This window comes from Centrocercus urophasianus, unplaced genomic scaffold, assembly GCF_019232065.1.
Source record: "Centrocercus urophasianus isolate 14NV4802_14NV808 unplaced genomic scaffold, USGS_Curo_1.0 seq_54, whole genome shotgun sequence".
NCBI lineage: Eukaryota > Metazoa > Chordata > Aves > Galliformes > Phasianidae > Centrocercus > Centrocercus urophasianus.
In genome coordinates this window covers 584,836-604,641 of record NW_024885133.1, presented here as the reverse complement: position 1 = coordinate 604,641, position 19,806 = coordinate 584,836, and the positions used below count along the sequence as shown (strand labels likewise).

The window sequence follows — 19,806 nt, the reverse complement described above, 5'->3', positions numbered from 1 at the left end:
GCTCGGAGGCCGTGCAGAGGGGGGGCGGGCTCAGCCGGCAGTGGGGCTGTGGGCCCCCGGCACCGGGACGGCCGCGTGCTGCAGGCAGTGCTGCGCCGCGCAGTGGGGCAGAGAGACAACGGCAGTCGTGCAGTGATTCCCAAAAAGCCCTCTTCTCCCATGGATGCCACGCAGCTTTGCCCGCCAGCACCATTCAGACCCCATCCCGCTGCCCGCAGCCCCAGCACCGTGCCCGGAACACCTCCGTCCGCTGCCATGAAAGCTCCCTGCTCCACTCCCTTCCCTTATCACCCCGTATCGCTCAGCGAAACCCTCTGCTTTTATCTCCCATCGCGGCAGCACTCACCGCCCCGCGCCGGCAGCGCCAACGCCAGCAGCAGCCACCGCAGCGCCGGGACCCCTCCGCGCTCCATCCTCACCGCGCCCCCCCCGCAGGGTCCCTCTCCCCCCGGCTCTGCCCCCACTGCCGCTTCCTCTGCTGCTGAGCGCGGCCGTTGCCGGTGTTGGCGCGTGCTTCTCTTGGACCAAAACCAAAAGAGAAAGCAGCGTTGATGTCCCCCGCTGTGCCCGCACACCCGCCCCGACGCTGCCAGAAAAGCAAGGTAAGCAAAAGAGGTGTTGTGTTGCGCTGCTTTTTCTTTTTTGCTTTTTCTTTTTTTGGCAACCTGCACGTCGTGGCTTTGATGCGCTGCCCGTATTTGGTGAATCAGGAGCTGCGAGGTCGGGGCTGCTCCCAGCGCGGGGCCGCATGTCCGGGCAGAGCCCTCCGGCCCCCAGCGCACATCGTCCCCCCCTCGAGGTCACAACAAAGCCCCACTGAGGCACAGGACATGGCGTCACCGGGCGCCGTGTGATCGCGGGCGGCAGAGCCGGGTGGCACCGCGCACAGAGCGCCGTTGTCCCCGCAGAAAATGTCCCCTTGTGCGCCGCTCCGCGTGGGGACGGCGCGGCGGCGGTGGTGGAGCGCCGTGCAGGGGCGGCTGTGACCCCTCAGCCCACCGCCGTGGGCGCACGCTCAGCCCTGTGGCTCTTGGAGCAGCGTGCTGTGCCAAACCACGCCGTGCCGTGCCACGCTGTGCCAAATGAAGCTGTGCTGCGCTGGGGGTGTCGTGCCAAACTGAGCTGTGCCATTCACCACACCAAACCAAGCTGTGCCATGCCAAATGAAGCTGTGCCATGCCGTGCCACGCTGCTCCAAACCAAGCTGTGCTGTTCCGTGTTGTGCCAAACTAAGCTGTGCCTTGCCATGCAGTGCCGTGCCAAACCAGGCCAGGCCACGCCACAGCCGCACCACGCCGTGCCATGCTGACCTGCGCCGTGCCGGACGTGGCTCAGCCCTTACTGTGCCGGGCCATCAGGGAGGAAGGGACCACCGCGCCGCCCGCCCCGCTCCCAGCCACCCCCGTGCCGTGCCGCGCCGTGCCGGGGCCGCTGGGCGGCGCACCGGGAGCACCGGGCGGAGCGGGAGCAGCGGGAGGCGGCGGCGCGGCGCGGCGGAATGGACGAGCCCAGCATCCTGCGGCGGAGGGGGCTGCAGGTGAGCGGCGCGGAGCTGCGCGGGGCGGGTGGGCGCGGGGTGGGTGCCGGAGGGCGGCTGTGTGCGTGTGTGTGCGTGTTGGATGTGGGTGCGAGAAGGGTGGATGCTCGGTGAGTGCGTGTGCGAGCGGGAGCCGTGTGTGCGGGAGAGGGGGCTGCCGTGCGTGCGAGGAGCGGTGCTGCGGGTGGGATTGGGGTGCGGTGCCGGCTGTGGGAGAGGATCCCGGCTGTGGGTGCCGGGGGGCACAGGACCGTGTGCGGGGCTCTGCCGGGGGCTCCGTGGGAGCAGCGCGGGACCCCCATCCCAGCGATGCCCAATTTTTGCCCAACCACGGCCGTGAGGGTTTGCAGCCCCCAGCCCCACTGCGCACCCCCAGGGGCTCCAACCCCCCCGCCTATCCTTCTCCCACACCCCCAGATCCCCGCCGCCCCTGTCGGAGGGCAGGCAGACGGCCGCAGCGGGGGCTCACACTGAGCCCGAAGCTCTGCGCCGATTTTCCGGGTGACCTCACAACTCCGTCCCCATCTGCAAAACGGAGCGCTGCCCCCCGCGGGCCGTCCCGAGCTGTCGGTGCGGTTGGAGCGCGGTACGAAGCTGCCTTCATCCGAGCTGGCAGCTCCCCGGGGCGCCGCGCTGTGCTGCGTGCTGCTGCAGTGGGGGGCGGTGGGGGGAAGGGACCCCACAGCAACCGCAGCACCACGGCAGCCACAGCGCTGCTCTCGGGTGGTCCCTGGGGGGAGCAGCCCCGCGGCCGTGGGTTCGGCTCCCTGCAGCAGGTGGGGACGGTTGTCCCAACGCATCGGGCAGAAGTGCCGCCCCCAGTGCTGTCCCCAGTGCCAGCGCTGTCCGGGCAGCCGATGGCGTGGCCCTGGGTGAGGATGGGGATCTCAGCCGAGGGACAGCGGGGTGAGGGTGCTGGGGGAGCTCCCGCTCCGTGCGGGGACCCAGCACCCGGCCGTGGGGTCACAGTGCTGCTCCAGGACACCGACACCGTGCACCCACACTGTCACGGCGCACCCACCCCGGTACCACGCACCCCCCCGCCGCCCCCAGCACCCACGGGCCCCCGCTGCCGAATCGCTGTGCATCGGGGCGTGATGTCACCCGTTGTCATGGCAACGCTGCTGCATCACTGTGTTGCTGCGCGCCCCAACCCAGGGATTTCCGTGGGGGCAGCGGGACGGGGCGCGGGTACCCCGGCTGCGTGGGGTGCAGGAGTGACAGCAGCAGCTCACACAGCCTCCACCCCTGGGCGCTGCCAGGAGGGGAATGCGGTTAAGCTGCTTAGGGGTACGGGGCCGTTGGGCACAGATCGGGGCAGTGATGGGCGTCAGCAGCACGTGCGGCCACCACGTGCGCCTCCGTCCCGCAGTCACCACGGCACGCGCTGCCCGCCGGCACCCACGGCTCCCTGTGTCTGCTGGGTGGCACACGGGTGGGCGCTCGGTCCCTGCTGCACGGAGGCTGCTGTGCTGCACCGCTGCCCTTTGCCCCTCGTGCCACCTGCAAGCAAACAGCTTCCACCAGAGATCTTCCCATCGGCTGGAAAAATAAACAGCGTGAGGGGCGCCGGCTGCTGCCCACGGCCGAGTCTGTGGGACGGGGGGCAGGGACGGGGATGGGGGCACAGCCATCACCCCGCGGCTGTCGTCTCCTGTCCTCGAGGCCTGGCCACGCAGCCACCAGTGCAGGGCGCTGAGGAGCAGCTGCCCCCCCGTGCTGACCCCTCTGTGGGGATGGTCCCTGCGGTGCAGCGGTGGCAGCCCTGACCCCGCTCGTTGCTTTTCTCGTTGCAGAAGGAGCTGAGTCTGCCGCGCCGAGGGAGAGCGTAAGTCTGCCGAGCTGCACCGCGTGGGACGGTGGCGTCACCGGGAGGGCTGCGCCTGGGGCCGCACTGCCGCCTGCAGGGCTCAGCTGGATGCCACCTTGGGGTGGCCAGGTCTCGCCGTGCCCAAACCCGGAGTGGGATCACCGTGCTTTCTGATGCCAAAGAGATGTGATACGTGTGTGTAAGGGTGTACTGGGCAGTACTGGAGTGCACTGGGGCGAGCTGTGCTGCCGCAGTGCGTTGGGACGTTCCGTGGTGTATTGGGGTGCACCGGCGTGCGGCAGGAGCCGATCCTGAAGCTGTGCTGAGGCTGTTCGGGGCACTGTGGGGTGATGAGGGGGTGCACCGCTGCTGCAATGCCTCTTTGGGGCTGTGGGGCACACGGGTGCTGTGTCAGGGGTGCGCTGGAGGGGGCGCTGGGGCCGTTATAGGAACTGGTGCTGTACTGGACCGTCCTGCAACGGTGCTGCTCTGTGCCCAGGCAAAGCCCGGGAGCGGAGTGGCCCCGAGCAGCTTCTGCGCCGTCCGGGCTGTGCTGGGAGCTGGGGGCTGCGGTGCCGCGCGGTGCCGAGCCGTGCCGAGCTGTACTGAGCCGTGCCGAGCCGTTTCGAGCCGTACCGATCTGCAGGGGCGGGTCCGTGCCCGGCGGGCCGAGCTCCGCTCCCGGCGGTGCCGCCGCTGCCGCCGCCCGTTGGAGCCGCCCAGCGCGGGGGCTGCCGGTGCGACGGGCGGAGCGGAGCGGAGCGGCGGCGGCGGCATGAAGGCGCGGCGGGAGCGGCTGAAGATCCCCGCGCTGACCTTGGAGTGAGTCGGAAAGGGGCTGCCGGCGGCGCCGGGCTCGGGCTGATGGCGACAGCGGCATCCCCGCATCGCCAACATCCCCACATCCCGCGTGCTGAGCATCTCCGCATCCCCCCGTCACAACCCCCCCATCCCCTGGGCGTCCCCTCATCCCGAGCATCCCCAGCTTTCCCGCCCGCCGTGGCGTCTGCCCTCCCGCATCCCCAGCCCTCGCCCCCAGCCTGTGCCCCCTTCAGCCCTGCCCACAACGTCTCCCTTCCGGCTCTCTCCCCTCTCCTTGCTCTTTGTCCCCCGTTCCCGATGGTGCCCCGGGAGGGGAATTGCTGCTGCTGTGCGGTGCCCCCAGGTGCCGGGTGCCGCTCACACCGTTGCCTTGCAGCCTGTCCCCGAGCAGCCAGAGCCCGACGCTGCTGAGCCCCTGCAGCCCCTGCAGCCCCTGCAGCCCGCTGCTATCTCTGCACCCCTGGAGGTAAGACCCCAAACCCTGCCTGCTCGGGGCAGAGAGGTGGGACTCCCACCCTGAATGGGACAGAAGCTTCTTCTGGGCACACTGGGAGAGGTGGACGGGGTCCATCTGCAGTTTGCATGCCCCAAAAGCAGATTGTGCATGGTGATCTCCAACTGATGGCTCCATTTGGGGGAACCCTGTGTGAACACCATCACAGCAGCTGGAGCTCAGTCTCTGAGCTTGCTGCACTTGGGGAAAAACCTCAAAATGCCCCCCAGCACGGGGTCAGAGCGAGGGTGAGGCCCTTCTCCCACATAGGAAGCCTGCTGTGGGATGAGGTGCTCGTCTTTAGGGGATCTTTGGTGGCCGTCCCGCAGCTGCAGTGACCGTGGCACAGTGGCACCGTGCTCGGGGCAGGGCGGCTGCTGGGGCCACGCTGTGCTTTGTGGGGGGGACAGCGTGGGGATGAGGACATGGAGTTGGTGGCACCCAGCAGGCTGGGCCCCATCAGTGTGGGGATTTGGGGGATTTTCAGCCCGGTTTGGTGATGCTGTCCCACGTGGGGTTTGTGCTGCTGATGCATCGGCACCTGACCCGCTCACAGCTGGAAAATGAGGCCGGGCACCGGGATCTGTGTCACTGGGTCTTGGCGTGGGGTGTCCCTGCTGCAGCCCAGGAGGGAGTGTGGGGCTGTGTGGGTGAAGCCTCCCCATGGCGGCCCCGTTGTGTGAGGAGCAGCGGGGGCACATTGGGGAGCCCCCCCAGGGTTGCCCACACTGCAGCAACACGTGAGCTTTGGGGCCAGCAGCACTGGCTTTGGGGAACGCGTGGTCCCGTAATGCATGGGTAGTGGTGGCTGCATCTCCATTTTGGGGTGATGCCCATCTCCATGGTAACCCGGACCCCATTTTGGGGGTGATGCTCTGTATGAGTAACTCTGACCCCATTTAGGGTGATGCCCCATTCCTATGGTGACCCAAAGCTCACTTTCGGGGTGCTGCCCTGCCTCTACATCAACCCGACCCCATTTTGGGGTGCTGCCCCATCTCCATGGCAACCCTGACCCCATTTGGTGGTGGTGATGGGGGGGTAACCGCCTCGTTTCTATGGCGACCCTACTCCCCCTTCCCCCCCCTCTTCGAACCGCCGCCCGTTTCCACGGTAACCCCGGTGCGGCGGGGCGGGTCGGGCCGTGCTCGGCTCGGGAGGCGGCCCCGGTGCGGCCCCGCGCGCTCCCGGCTCCGCGATGTCGGATCCGAGCTGCTGGGGGGCGGCGGGCGGCGGCTGCCGGGGGCAGAGAACGGCCGGGGCTTTGCTGCAGCGATCCAAGAGGTACCGGGGGCCAGGGGGGGGCCGGGAGCGCCGTTTGGGGGGGGCTGCGCCGCGGGTCGCGTTGGGGGTGGATCGTTTGGGAAGGGCTGCAGCGGGGCTGCGAGGTCGTGGGGGGGTGGCATGGGGGGGTGGACGGTTTGGGGAAGGGGTTGCGGCGGGGGGTGAGAGGTTGGGGGGGGGTTGTACGCGGGGCAGCGTCGGGGGACGCGTGTTGGAGGGGGGGGATTCGCTAGAGGTTGCGCTGGGGGGGGCGTCGTTTGTGGGGATTGCGCTTTGGGGTGCGTGGTTGGAGGGAGTTGCAGCAGGGGTTGCTTTGGACGGTGCGTGGATTGGAGGGAGGGGTTTGCGGCGGGGGGCGCTGCTAAGGGAGCATCGTGTCGGGGGAGGGGTCTGCACTGCCGCTGCAATCTGCGTTGTTTGGGGGTCTGTGGTTGGGGATGAATGAGGGGGAAGGGAGTCGCAGTGGGCTCCACATCCCCACGGTGCCTGGTTCCGGGGGGTCGTGCCGAGGTTTGCGCCCCGGCGGTGCACGGCTTGGGGCCCTGAGTGACACATTACACACAGAGGGGTGGGCTGTGCGGGCAGGGGGAGCTGTGCGTGCAGCGGAGGGGAGATGTCTGCCTCAGGCACAGCGCTGCAGAGCAGCAAGGGGGGCATCGCTTCGGAGCTGGGTGAGGGACCTCGAGGCCCTGCGAGATTTAAAGGAGCGGCTGCAGAGCTGTGGGCACCGCAGGTACCACGGTGCCGTGGGCAGGCAGGGGGGCATCACCACCCTGCTGGGGTCGGGTCCCGGTGCCAAGGCTGTTGTGAAATCCACAGCTCAACACCAAGAAGCGGCGTTCAGCAGGCGTGGGGCTGAGGGGAGGTGTTCCCATGGCGCTGCCCCATAGCGCAGCCTGGGATGCAGCGCGGTGCCGTTGCTCAGCGGAGCCAGGCGGCGCGGCGCAGGGCTGTGTGTGCCATGCAGCCCCGTGGCACCGAGGGTTTGCTCTTCATTCATTGGGATTCCTAGAATCTACATCGAGGAGCAGCCTGCTGTGTGTTCCAGCAGGCAGGACAGGACGTTCAGGGGGTGATTTGGTGGGGGTGAGAGCACCGGGGGGCTGCAGTGCTGAGAGCACACCTGTGGGCACCGGACCCACATTTACTGATGGGGAACAGCAGCACAGGGACACAGAGATCCGTGTTGTGGTGCAAGGCCAATTCTTTAGGCTGTTTTATTTCAGTGCCAGTAGAGAAATAAACTCCTACCCAGCATGTGGGGTTACGTTGCCCCGTTCTGCATCCCCCATGCAGCTCCATGTCGGGACGCAGCCCCGCTCGGTGCAGCCAACGTGCCATGGAGATGAAATCACGCTGGGCAGCGGTGCAGAAACATTGGGTGCAGCTGCCTGGTTTGGCGTTGCAGGCAATTTGTCTCACTGGAAATGAATCTTTCCTCCCAGGGCAGGGAGAGCACGAGGGCTGTGTGTCTTTCTGTGTGCTTTGGGCCTTCTGGCTCCGATGTCCTGCTGTCCTGCAAGGGTCCATCCATGGACTCTCCGATCTGTCCCCAAATGCGCTGTGTTGTCCCCATAGCTTTCCCCATCCCCACAAATATCGCAGTGCCACCTCACAGCACTGGGAGCACCGTGGGAGCCGGGATGTCACTGCTGCTGTCACCCTCCCCCCCACATCCTTCGGCAGTTTGGGATGGCGATGGGGCCGGGGTGGCTGCGGGGATGCTGCGCTCAGTGTCCCCACACACAGTGGCTCTGGAGATGCTGACTGCAATTTTCCACTCCATTTTTGGTAAAAATGTACCAAGCTCACATTAGTGCTGGAGGCACTGCCGGCAGCACGGGCTGGAGCACAGCCTCGGCTCCTGCCACTGGGAACTCCTGCTTTTGTGCCCGGGAGGCCGGGAAGCAGCTGGGTTTGAGCATCGGCAGCGCGGTGGTGCAAGATGGTTGTTGCAGCGCGAGGGTGGAGCGCGCGGAAACAGGAAACAGCAGCCTCTGCCTGTGTCACCATTACTGGAACTCGCTTAGCCGAAGGTTTGTTTTCACTTCCAAAATGAAACCTCCGAGCGCAGCGTGCGGGGCTGCCTGTGCCGGCAGCTGCTGGCCCCGGGGACCCTCTGCAGGAGGGGGATGAGCAGATCAAAAGCAAACGGAGGGGCAGACCGAGCTGCTCCCCGCGCTGGCTGAGCAAAAGAGCTCGAGCTGCTGCACTGAGGGGAGGATGCAAAAAAGCGCTTCTGAATGCAGGGTGAAGTCAACCCTTTCCTGCCAGAACCCCCCCTCGCTGCCTGTGCTGCTCCAGCAGCGCTGGTATCACTCGTAGAACTGCCCCCTGCCGTTCCTGCCGCTGGCTCGTGTCTGTGGGACCCCCGCAGGACCCCTCGCAGTGGAGTTTGTCCTGTGCCTGGCGTTGGTCCCTGTCCTTTCTGGGCAGCAGCCGTGGGGCGCCCAGCCCAGGCACGCAGCTCAGCGCCCCCCGTGCAGGGCTCGCAGCCGGAGGAGGCGCTCACACGCACCGCAGTGTGGCCGATTGCCCCACACCCGGCTCTCGGCTGCGCTGACATTTTCGTGGGGATCCGTCCTTGGTCTGGCATTAAGAACCCACGCTTCTCTCCCATGCGCACACAAGCTGTCCTCAGATTCTGCTCTGCACGGGGATATTCCCACTCAGCAAAGTGAACTGGGGGCATTTTCCATGCCGTGCAGCAGGGCTGGTGTGGCCCGGAGCAGCTTGGCATTTCCATCGCTTCCTCCTTTTAGATCCTTTTTTCTATTCTTGCCCAACGGCCCCACATGCATCTTTCCTCCCCGCGGGCCAAAACCAGAAGTGGGACCTCACTGAGACGATTCGGCTCCAAAACGAACCCCAGCAGCCCTGTGCTGTGCTGGGGCTGTGATCTTCCTGGGGGCAGGAGATCTGTAATCGATGTGGTGACAGCAGCCGTGTCCCCTTGCTGCAAGCTGGATGAGCTGCAGCAGGGCTGCCCACATCCAAGCCTCCCAGCCCTGCCCACCTTCCACTTCCCAAATGAATCGCTTTTCCTTTTCCCTTCTCCAGCTGCCGAAGCAGCAACAGGAAGAGCCTGGTGGTGGGGACTCCATCTCCAACCCTCTCGCGCCCTCTCTCCCCGCTCTCAGTGCCCACAGGTGAGGGGAATGCCGAGGCCGGGCTGAGCACCGCGCAGGGTCACCCCAGTGGGGGTCCTGTGGCGCTGCCTGGGCACTCAGTGGCTTTTCCCAGAGGGCTGAGGGGTGGCTGAGGGGACGCCAGGGGCACAATGAACCCCGTTCTCCCTCTCCTCACAGCTGGGAGCAGCCCCTTGGACAGCCCTCGCAACTTCTCCGCCAGCACCTCCATCAACTTCCCCTTCGCCCGCAGGTGAGCTCCACCTCCCACGGATCACCTCAACCCGTGGATTGGGGCTGTTCTGTTGGCCTTCACCATTGTTATTATTTTCTCCCCCCTGATTTCTGCTCCGGTTCTGATTTCCCCGCTGCTGTGACCCGTGTGTCCCGCTGCCCTCCAGCCACGCTCCTCGGACTGACAGGCAAGTGATGGGGGACAGAAGGGCTGCGCCAAGGGGAGCTGCAGTGGTGTCGTTCACCCATGGATTGGCTCATGGAAAAAAGCTGCAGGCTTCGTTTTAATTTTCACGCTCCAACTGGAGCAAAAAGCCAAAGGGCTTCAGAAGTGTTCCACAGTGCAGCAGCCAGCACATCGCCTGCCCTTGTCTGTGCTCTGTGCCCTGCGTCCTGCACGCATGGGAAGCAGCGCTGTGACCTGTTCTGTTGGAAACCCATCCAAGAGGAAGCATTCACCTACGTGCGAGTGTCGGCCTTCCTGTTTACAGCCAGGCTCTGATCCCCGTGTACTTTCTGCACGGTGCTGAGAAATCTCGATTTCTCTCAGTCTCCAAAGCCAGAATTGTGCTCCCATTAAAAATACGATTCTCCTTTTTTCTTATTATTTGCAAGCAAAGCCTCTCGTGCAGCATGGGGCCGAGCTGGGGCTGCAGCTGCTGTCACTTTGTGTTCCCTGCTCCTGCAGTGCCTCCACCACACAGAACCAACTTTCAGTCCCTTCTGGCACTCCAGGCTCTCCCAGTTGGCCAAACAGAAGTCCTCTCTCCCATCCTTATCGTCCTGATGCTATTTCTATACTTGCATTCACCTGCTTTTTCCACTGTGCCATAGACATATTTGTGCTTGCAGGGCCGATGGCAGAAGGTGGTCACTGGCTTCGCTCCCCTCATCTGGCTATGGGACCAACACCCCCAGCTCCACCGTCTCGGTAAGGCGCATTCCCTCTGCACGTCCAAGCTTTGCTGCATCCGGTTGCACATCTTGGCCATGCACAGAAGGGCGAGAGCTGCCTGGGGTGTGATGGGCAGCCAGGATTGGGGTCAGTGCATGGAGCTGGGCTGGGGGCCCACAGTTGCAGGAGGTGCACGCCGAGGAATGCTGCTGATCAGTTTCCAGACTAACAGGAGCTTCAAGGCAGATTTTCCTGCTGCTTCCCACCCCGCTGCCTGCGAGGTTCCGTCCCATCTCCTGACCGCCCACATCTGTGCTTCCTTCCAGTCGTCCTCGTCCTCCCAGGAGCGGCTGCACCAGCTGCCATACCAGCCCACCCCCGATGAGCTGCATTTCCTCTCCAAACACTTCCGCAGCACTGAGAGCGTCACGGATGAGGAGGGGCGGCACTCGCCCTGTCTGCGCCCACGATCCCGGAGCCTGAGGTACAGAGACCACCCACGTGAACCAGGTCCTGCTTGCCACCTTCTCGCGAGCCGTTCTGTGACATTAAGGTCCTGTTTGGCCGCACCCTTGGCGCTGACCCTGATGCAGTTTCTTCCCTGGCAGGGATAGTGGTAAAACTCCATGCTTTTGCACACTAGGCTCTGCTTTTCGGTAGTGTGAGGCTGCTGGGATGTGTCAGAGGATGCCTAAGGGTGAGATTCCCTGGGCTGAGGTTGGAGAAAGTGGGATTTGTTCCAAAATAGCCCTTTTCTGCCACGAGCAGTTAGCAACCTGTCTGTGCAGGAAGCCTTTTTCTGAACGTTCCCACGTCCGCTGCGGGGCGGCTGGGGTCTGGTTGGGCTCTTTGTGCTGTGGGCTGCCAAAAGGGCAATCCCAGCATCAGAGCATGGGCGCCAGGATGGCTGTGGATGCTCTCCCATCGTGCTTGGCTGCGGCCCAGGCAGCCCTCCAGTGGCTGCGTTGTTGCTGTCTGTGTCCCAGACATCACGGCAGGGGCAGAAGCACAAATCGTGGCATGAGAGGAAGTGGTGGATGAGCTCAGTGGAGGAAGCCAAGTGACTAATGCAGCACTGGTGGCCCAAAACGCCAGAGGCTTTTCCAGGGACTTGAGTTGGAAGAGCTGGGTCTGCAGGAGCCCAGCACTGCCCAGCCCTGTAAGAACAGCTGGCAGCCTCTGCACAAGGTGGAAACACCAAAGCTAGGGAAGGAGTGAGCTGCTGGTGTTGGTGGGTGTGCGTGGGGGGACCCCAGGACACTCTGGCCATGCAGGCGATACCACCACTGCTAGAAGTCCTGGCCCAAGGCTGACAGCTCTGCTTGCACAGGCTCTGACAGCTCGTGACATGGGAACCACGAGCTCCTCTGGGAGCAGGAGCTATCTGCATGCTTCTAAATGCTTTGGATTCGTAACTCACCGGGCTTTTCCTCCATTTTGCTCCCCACAGCCCTGGGCGGACGAGTGGAACATTTGATAACGAGGTCGTGATGATGAACCATGTCTACAAGGAGCGGTTCCCCAAGGTAATGGCCATGGAGGGGATGGCAGCATCTGTGCCCCCACAGCACCGGGCAGCTTCTGCAGAAAAATCACTTCTCTGTGCTGGAACATAGAATGCATGAATACTTATGGGGGTGCTGGGGGCCACTGGAGGCATGGGAGTGAACCGTGTGGTTCTGCATCATCACAAATGCCACACATTGTCCGGAATGTGTGGCACTGTGTTGTTGGAGCATGAGCAGGTGGTGGGAGTGGGGTCTGGGTGAGGCACACATGGGGTTTGGGGCTGCAGGAGGCAGGGGGCACGGGGACACGAGCTCCAGCGTCACCATCCCTCCTGCCTTGCAGGCTACAGCCCAGATGGAGGAGCGTCTGCAGGACACGATCAGGAACTTCTCTTCCAGCAGCACTCTGCCTCTGGCCGACGGGGTGCTGGGCTTCATCCACCACCAGATCATCGAGCTGGCTCGCGACTGCTTGGCCAAATCCCAGGGGGCCCTCATCACTTCTCGCTACTTCATGGAGCTGCAGGAGAAGCTCGAGAAGATGCTGAGAGACGTGAGTGGGGGCAGTTCTCTGCTCGGCACCATCTCCCAAGGCCATCGGTGACTCCTGGCTTCTGTCCCCTTTCTGGCAGGCTCAGGAGCGTTCAGAGAGTGAGGAAGTGAAGTTCATTGACCAGCTGGTGAGGAAGCTGCTGATAATCATCTCCCGTCCTGCTCGCCTTCTGGAGTGCCTGGTAAGACGCAGCAGCCGTCATGCAGTGCTTGGAGGGAAGCTTTGGCTTTGCTCCCTGACCACGCTTGATTTTCCCCACCCAGGAGTTTGACCCTGAGGAGTTCTACCATCTCCTGGAAGCTGCTGAGGGCCACGCCAAAGTTGGTCAGGGCATAAAGACCGACATTCCCCGCTACATCATCAGCCAGCTGGGGCTCGTCAAGGACCCTCTGGAGGGTAGGAGGCCGCTGGGCAGGTCTGCGGGCCGTGGGCTCTGGGGGCTGCAACAGCAGCATGACAGCCAAGCCTACAGCCAGCCCAGCATCCCTCCTTACTGCTCCTGGCGTGTTCAGCAAAGCAGATTAATCGGAAGAACACTTAATCCATAGGAAGCCAAGGCTTTGGGGGAAACCATAATCCCCTAGGAGCACGATGGGGAATGACTATGGGAAAAAGAGAATTATGTAAATGTTTGGCCTCATGCTTAACCTCCTAATGCTGTGACCTGAATTTCTGCCTACGATAGCTTGCACCAAGCATGCAGCTCAACCCCCGTGGGATCCCTGATGTGGGAGGGCGGGTGGTGGCAGGGGGTTTCTTTTGGCACAGAGGGATGTGAGCGGGATGAATGTGAATACGGTCCCTGTCCTCTGCAGAGATGGTCCAGCTGGACCACTTTGACAGTGGGAACACCATCACCCCTGAGAACGACGATGCCTGTGAGGTGAGCACAGCCCCACCTCTGGACCCGCAAAGCCCTGTGGGGCTCCAGCCCTCTGGCAGCACACACAGACACATTCAAACCCTTCTGTGTCTCCTCAGAGCCAGCAGTCGGTCAGTGCTCCTCGGAGGAAGCCCTGTGAGGGCGACTTTGAGACCATCAAGCTGATCAGCAACGGAGCCTATGGGTGAGCTGGCCACACGCATCCCTCCTGCTCCGCAGCGAGCAGAACGCATGGCAGCATGCTCCTATTTCTAACCTGCCTCCTCCTGCAAACATCTCCAAAGCCCATAAGTGTGGCATTTGCACCTTTCTGACCCTATCTGCTGCCCTTCCAAGCCCTGTGGTGCTGTGGGGTTGTCCTGGAGGCTGGAGACCACATTCTGAGGTCTGGTTGCTCGCTCTCTCCTAGGGCCGTGTACCTGGTGAGGCACAGGGAGACGCGGCAGCGCTTTGCCTTGAAGAAGATCAACAAGCAGAACCTCATCCTGCGCAACCAGATCCAGCAGGTGTTTGTGGAGAGGGACATCCTCACTTTTGCAGAGAACCCCTTTGTGGTCAGCATGTTCTGCTCCTTCGAGACGAAGCGACACCTCTGTATGGTGATGGAGTATGTGGAAGGTGAGAAGGGGGTTTGGGGACATCAGCGGCGCCGGTGGGGGGTGAGAGCAGGGGCCCCGAGGAGCACTGAGGATGCCATCCTGATGTCTGGGGCATGGGTGGAAGCACTTCTGTTCTGAGTCCCACCTCAATGGGGGTGGTACCCATCGTCCTCCAGGTGAACGTTTCTGCCCTGCAATCAGCAGCAGTGTTTCCACAGGTGGGGATTGTGCCACATTGCTGAAGAACATGGGCCCGCTGCCCGTGGACATGGCGAAGATGTACTTTGCTGAGACTGTGCTGGCCCTGGAATATCTCCATAACTACGGCATTGTGCACCGCGACCTCAAACCTGACAAGTGAGGGCACTGGGGCCCACCAGGGGGATGGGCTGGGCTGGGAGCGGGTCTGGTCCCAGCCAGAGGCAGTGAGGTGGTGCCTTCTTTACAGCCTGCTCATCACCTCCATGGGCCACATAAAGCTGACAGACTTTGGGCTGTCCAAGATTGGCCTGATGAATATGACCACCAACCTCTACGAGGGGCACATGGAGAAGGACACCAGGGAGTTCATGGACAAGCAGGTACGAGGGTGGTCACCAGGACCCAGAACCAGCTTGGGGCCCATGGCGCAGGTTGTTGCAGAGATTCCAACGTCTGGTTCGAACGCAGGTGTGCGGCACCCCAGAGTACATCGCGCCCGAAGTCATCCTCATCCAGGGCTACGGGAAGCCTGTCGACTGGTGGGCCATGGGCATCATCCTGTATGAGTTCCTTGTGGGCTGTGTCCCCTTCTTTGGGGACACCCCCGAGGAGCTCTTCGGGCAGGTGATCAGCGGTGAGCGCTGCTTGCTTTGCTTATTCCCCGGCCCCCGAACCCCTGAGCCCCATCCATGGCTGCCAGCACAGAGAGGGCTCCGTGTCACTTCCCCTTCTGTTGCAGATGAAATCATGTGGCCAGAGGGCGATGAGGCTCTTCCTGCTGATGCTCAGGACCTGATCACACGGCTGCTGAGGCAGTGCCCGCTCGAGCGCCTGGGCACCGGTACGTGTGCCAGGGGGCAGCAGGTGGGGCTCAAAATGGGTCCAGACGGAGCAGTGCTCAAGGCTTCTCCAAACCATTCTATGGTTCTCTGATTTGCTTGCATGTGATTGAAGCTGAAGGGTGTCCTGCGGTACCAAGGACACTTGGACCCCCTAATGCAGGTTTCTCTGCCTGCCAGGGGGTGCGCACGAGGTGAAGCACCATGCCTTCTTCCTCCACCTGGACTGGAACGGGCTTCTGCGGCAGAAAGCGGAGTTCATCCCACAGCTGGAGTCAGAGGACGACACCAGCTACTTCGACAGTGAGGCCGCCTCCGTGCCCTTGTCCCTGTCATCTTTTGTCCCCACTGCAGGAAGGATGCTGCAGCAGGAGATGAAAATCTCCTGGGTGAAGTTGGGCATTTTCTGCCCTGAGCTAAGTCACAAAAACAGATGTAATTCTGTTTCCAGACTGCTCAGCCTTAATGAAAGTATTGCTTTCTCATCCCAAAACATTTGTGGGTTCAGGACTGGGCTGTCAGCCATGACAAACCTCCACGTCCTGTCCCTTCACCACTGGGGCTTTTGCTTTCAGCTCGATCCGAGAGGTACCGGCACTTGGATTCGGAAGACGAAGAGACCAACGATGAGGAATCATCTGTGGAGATTGGCCAGTTCTCCTCCTGCTCCCACCGCTTCAGCAAGGTGCTTGGATCTGTCCCCTAAGACCCCAGTGGGGTGGTGACAAGATGCCACAGCCCCCCTGCTGCTGCTCCATTTCAAGCACTCCCCTGTTCCCCAGGTGTACAGCAGCTCCGAGTACCTGGCCACGCACTCCAACCTCAGCCTCTCATCCTCCGACCGGAGCCACAGCGAGGACAAGGAGGACAGGGCAGAGCGGTGGGACCGCCACTCGGGTGACGAGGACAAGAACCGGCCATCGGGCGCAGAGCCCCGGTGAGTGGTGAGACAGGGACTAACGTGAGCTGCTGTTGGTGAGATGCGTGCAGGGCTGCAGGAGGATCCAGCACCACCGCCTTGCCCATGCGTGGGTGCCCTGAGCCCTCTGGCTCCTTCCTGCAGGCTGCGGTCCTGGACATCCTGCAGCTCCACACCGTACACTGCCCAGCACGAGCGCAGCCGCAGCCCTGCTGCCCTGACCAGCACCTACAGCCTGGACACCATGCCCAAGTTTGCCTTCTCCTCAGAAGATGAAAGCCCTTGTGTGGCCTCAGCCAAGCCGGAGCGACCCAAATTTGTGCTGGGAGACCCTGACTCTGGAGTGAAGACCTCATCGCTATCTGGTGCGCAGGTTTTGGGGGCAGCCAGGTTTCCTAACAGCGTGAGGTGTTTTCTCCATGCCTTCCTGCACCCTAGAGAAGGTCCAAAGGGCCACCGCCGTCCTTGGCCATTTCAGCTCCCTGTTCCTCCTCCCTTTGTGCAGCTGATCTCGTCAGTCTGAACCGCATCCGCCTGCGGAGCAACAGCACGGGCACCAAGAACTCAGCTCCACGAGGCTTGGAGCCAGGCAGCAGCCGCCGGCTGAGCAGCCAGAGGGATGGCGTGGAGAAGCCAAGAGCTTCACCGGGCAGCCGAGTGCCCAAATCCGCTTCTGTCTCAGCCTTGTCCCTCATCATCACATCAGGTTTGTGGTAGCCATCTATGGTCAGGGTGGCTGCCGTGTGGCTTCCCTGGAACAAGCCATCTCGTTCTTTCTCCTTGCAGATGACTTCAGCAGCGGCGCCCTCATGAGCCCCATCTCTCCTCACTCGCTTTCATCCAACCCCTCTTCCCGCGACTCGTCCCCGAGCCGGGATTCCTCCCTGGCCATCACCAGCCTGAGGCCCCCCATCATCATCCACAGCTCAGGAAAGAAGTACGGCTTCACGCTGCGTGCCATCCGCGTGTACATGGGGGACAGTGACGTCTACACTGTGCACCACATGGTCTGGGTAAGTGGCCCAGGGTCTGGTGACATTGTTGGGACACAAGGGTGGGAGGTATGGGCTGTGTCCAAACAAAACCCCGGCCGTTCCCTTCCAGAGCGTGGAAGAAGGGAGTCCTGCACAGGAAGCAGGGCTGAGAGCGGGTGATCTCATCACACACGTGAATGGGGAGTCAGTGCTGGGCCTGGTGCACCGGGACGTCGTGGAGCTGCTGCTGAAGGTAGGTGCTTGCCCTGCTGCGATGCGCTTGGGACCTGCATGCAGCTGTTGAAACTGGTGCATCAAGCACAAGCGGCAGGTTGTTCAGTGGTGCTTGAGTGCAGCATGCCCACCGAGCCCTTTTCTGTCCTCAGAGCGGCAATAAGGTCGCCCTGCGGACCACCGCCCTGGAGAACACCTCCATTAAAATTGGCCCTGCCCGGAAAAACAGCTCCAAGACAAGGATGGCCCGAAGGAGCAAGAAGAGCAGGAAAAGGGACAGCCAGGACAGGTGGGCAGAAACAGGGGGATAAAATGGCACGTGTGTCCTGGATGTCCTGGAGCAGGAATGCAACAGGAAGGGGCGGCTGCTCTTGTTCTGCAGTACCACAGGGTCTGGTGGCATCCAACGTGGGACTGCTGGCATCGGTGGCTCCAAGCAGTGTGCCTGCCTGTTGCTGCTGTTTGTGACCAATCTTCCCACGTTTTTCTTCCCTTCCAAGGAGGAAATCCCTTTTCAAGAAGATCTCCAAGCAGTCAACGGTCCTGCACACCAGCCGCAGCTTCTCCTCCGGCCTCCACCACTCGCTGTCATCGAGTGAGAGTCTCCCAGAGTCCCCTACGCACAGCCTGTCACCAGGTCCCACGACGCCCTGCCGCAGCCCCGCTCCAGACCTGCCCCCAGGTACTGTGGCCACCACACTTGGGCTCGGGGCCGGTGACATCCCCAGTAGTGACTCCTCTCCCTCTCATTTTTGTGGCAGATGCGGCGTCCCCACAGAGCACCTCTCCCTCCTCCAGCACCCCCACGTCTCCAGCTGGCCACGTGCGGCCCAGCACCCTGCACGGGCTGGCCCCCAAGCTGGGCGGTCAGCGCTACAAGGTGGGACGCCGCAAGTCCACCAGCAGCATCCCGCCCTCACCCCTGGCCTGCACACCTACCTGTGCCCCGCGACCCACGTCCCCGCAGAGATCCCCATCCCCGCTGCTGCCCGGACACCCCAAAACCACCCATCCCTTCCAAGGCAAGACGCTGTCCCCCCCCACCATTGTGCGGCAGGGGCCGCGGCCACGCAGCGCCGAGTGCCCCCGCTCACCCCTCCTCAAGCGCGTGCAGTCAGCAGAGAAGATGGCAACCTACCTGGCGGAGAAGAAGAGCGTGGGCAGCCGCAAGCTGGGACCGGAGATGCCTGCACGGGATGGGACTGGGGAGGTGTTTGGGGAGGGCGAAGCGCCCGGCTCGGTGCACTGCGGGGAGCACGGCCATATGGCAGCCTGGAGGCAGGGAGAGCAGGAGATGGTGGTGATGCGGCGCCTGAACCTCTCTGAGCGCCGCGACTCCTTCAAGAAGCAGGAGGCTGTACAAGAAGTCAGCTTTGATGAGCCGGGCAGTGAGGACGGTGCCAAGGGCGACACAGGGCAGGGCCAGGGCTGCGTGGAGCCCAGGGTCGGCCGGGTGCCGCAGATCGCGGTGCAGGGCTCAGAGGGCGACGAGCAGGAGCCGGTGGGCTGGCAGTGCCAGGGCTCCTACCCGCTGCACCTGCTGGGCACCGATGGCACTGCTGGCATCGCTGTGCCGTGGCGGGACGGCCGCCGGCAGCACCGGACCTGTGGGGACAGGGCCCCCCCGGGGCTGTCAGCACGGGACATCCCCTAAAAGCCAGCCTGGGCACACGTGGCTCCGTGGGATTTAACGCACTGCGACCTGGAGGGGTGACTTCTGTGCTCCCGGAGAGATGCTCACGTTTTTGCAGTGGTGTTCCCCTGGTGAGGCCCACGCTGAAAAGAAAGGACTCGATGCAAATACTCTGAACTACTCCAAACTAATTTATTACTTTTATAAGCTAAAAGGCATTGCAGGGTCCGAGCCGTCCCAACCTTTTCTGTGCGTTTCCCAGCTCCTGTCCCAATGGCACGATGTTTTCTAACCAGCTTTTTTCCACATTTGCTCACTTTCAGCTGGAAAAGCACCCAAAAGGGTGTTATAAGGCGGTTTTCTGGATAGCACTGAAGCTGAGGGTTCCCCTCTGTAGACAGGGGGTTGGACTACATGATCTCAGTGGTCTTTTCCAACCTTTATGATTCTATGATTTGCATTCAGGATCGCCTCCGTCCCCATAAATCCCCCTGGTGCCTCCCTACTCTGGAGGAAAATGCTCCAAACCCCAGCATCCCGGTGGGCAACACGGCAGGGCCACACGCTTTGTTTTATTAACATGCAGAGGATGGAGAGGTTTAAATTTTTTTAATTATGTTTCCTTCTGAGAAAGACCCAAACCACTGAGCCCACCCTGTTGGTGTTCCCGAGTGGGATTGGGCTGGGGAGGAGAAGCTCACCCAGCCCCACCATGCTGGGGGCTCAGCAATGTAACACAAATAATGGCATTTTTAGGTTTACTTTTCAATCAGCTGTGATGTATCTTTGGGCATGCGCAGGTGCATTTTGTGAAAAACCACTATTTCCTTTTATTTTTTTTAAACAAAAACCCCACACCAACCCGCCCAGTTCTTCCATCAACCACCAAACCCCACAAACCCCGTTCCTGGCAGGATTCTGGCAGCTCATTTCAGACTGGATTTGCTGGGCTCGATCCCGACTGGATTCTCAGCACACGTGAGGCCTTTCCCACAGCATTCCCGCTCCTTTGACCTCACAATGCTCCGCTTTGGCCTCGCAAAGGGTTTTTTAACAGAAAAAGCGATGAAAGCAAACAGGGCCTTGCCTTGGGAAGGGCCGAGCACCGGCCTTGCTGTTAGCATTGCGGAGTTTTACGCGGCATTAAATTGTTCCTTGGGACTTGTTGTGGCCTGCGGCCTTCTGCAGAAGTGGCTGGGGCCGGGCGGGGGCTGGAGGAGGGCGAGGGGCTGCGATCCTCGCGCAGGGCCCTCATAGCGC

At 62.4% G+C, this 19,806-nt stretch overlaps 1 protein-coding gene across 2 annotated transcripts; it reads left to right on the top strand.

Annotated features, from left to right (window-relative positions):
• Window positions 1-5,860: 5,860 nt before the first annotated feature.
• MAST3 (microtubule associated serine/threonine kinase 3) lies at window positions 5,861-19,701 on the top strand. 2 transcript variants are annotated; one of them, XM_042835684.1, is made up of 27 exons: window positions 5,861-5,946; window positions 9,007-9,095; window positions 9,255-9,327; window positions 9,476-9,496; window positions 10,161-10,239; window positions 10,530-10,687; window positions 11,654-11,729; window positions 12,055-12,264; window positions 12,344-12,445; window positions 12,528-12,660; window positions 13,080-13,147; window positions 13,246-13,331; window positions 13,557-13,765; window positions 13,965-14,103; window positions 14,195-14,327; window positions 14,416-14,581; window positions 14,687-14,788; window positions 14,967-15,089; window positions 15,362-15,471; window positions 15,569-15,723; window positions 15,850-16,070; window positions 16,211-16,411; window positions 16,492-16,718; window positions 16,810-16,932; window positions 17,066-17,202; window positions 17,414-17,595; window positions 17,675-19,701. In XM_042835684.1, exons 1-27 carry the CDS (start codon window positions 5,861-5,863, stop codon window positions 18,565-18,567), a joined length of 4,302 nt encoding a protein of 1,433 aa, XP_042691618.1. In that variant the 3' UTR covers window positions 18,568-19,701. The 2 variants fall into 2 exon arrangements, with proteins under 2 accessions (XP_042691618.1, XP_042691616.1); XM_042835682.1 differs by lacking the exon at window positions 5,861-5,946 and adding an exon at window positions 6,557-7,982.
• The last annotated feature ends 105 nt before the right edge of the window (window positions 19,702-19,806 follow it).

Coding starts and splice junctions, on each gene's coding strand:
- MAST3 (XM_042835682.1), top strand. CDS start 7,744: ATGTACCAAGCTCACATTAGTGCTGGAGGCACTGCCGGCAGCACGGGC. Junction 11,730..12,054: donor ACAAGGAGCGGTTCCCCAAG/GTAATGGCCATG, acceptor CCTGCCTTGCAG/GCTACAGCCCAGATGGAGGA. Junction 14,328..14,415: donor GGGAGTTCATGGACAAGCAG/GTACGAGGGTGG, acceptor GTTCGAACGCAG/GTGTGCGGCACCCCAGAGTA.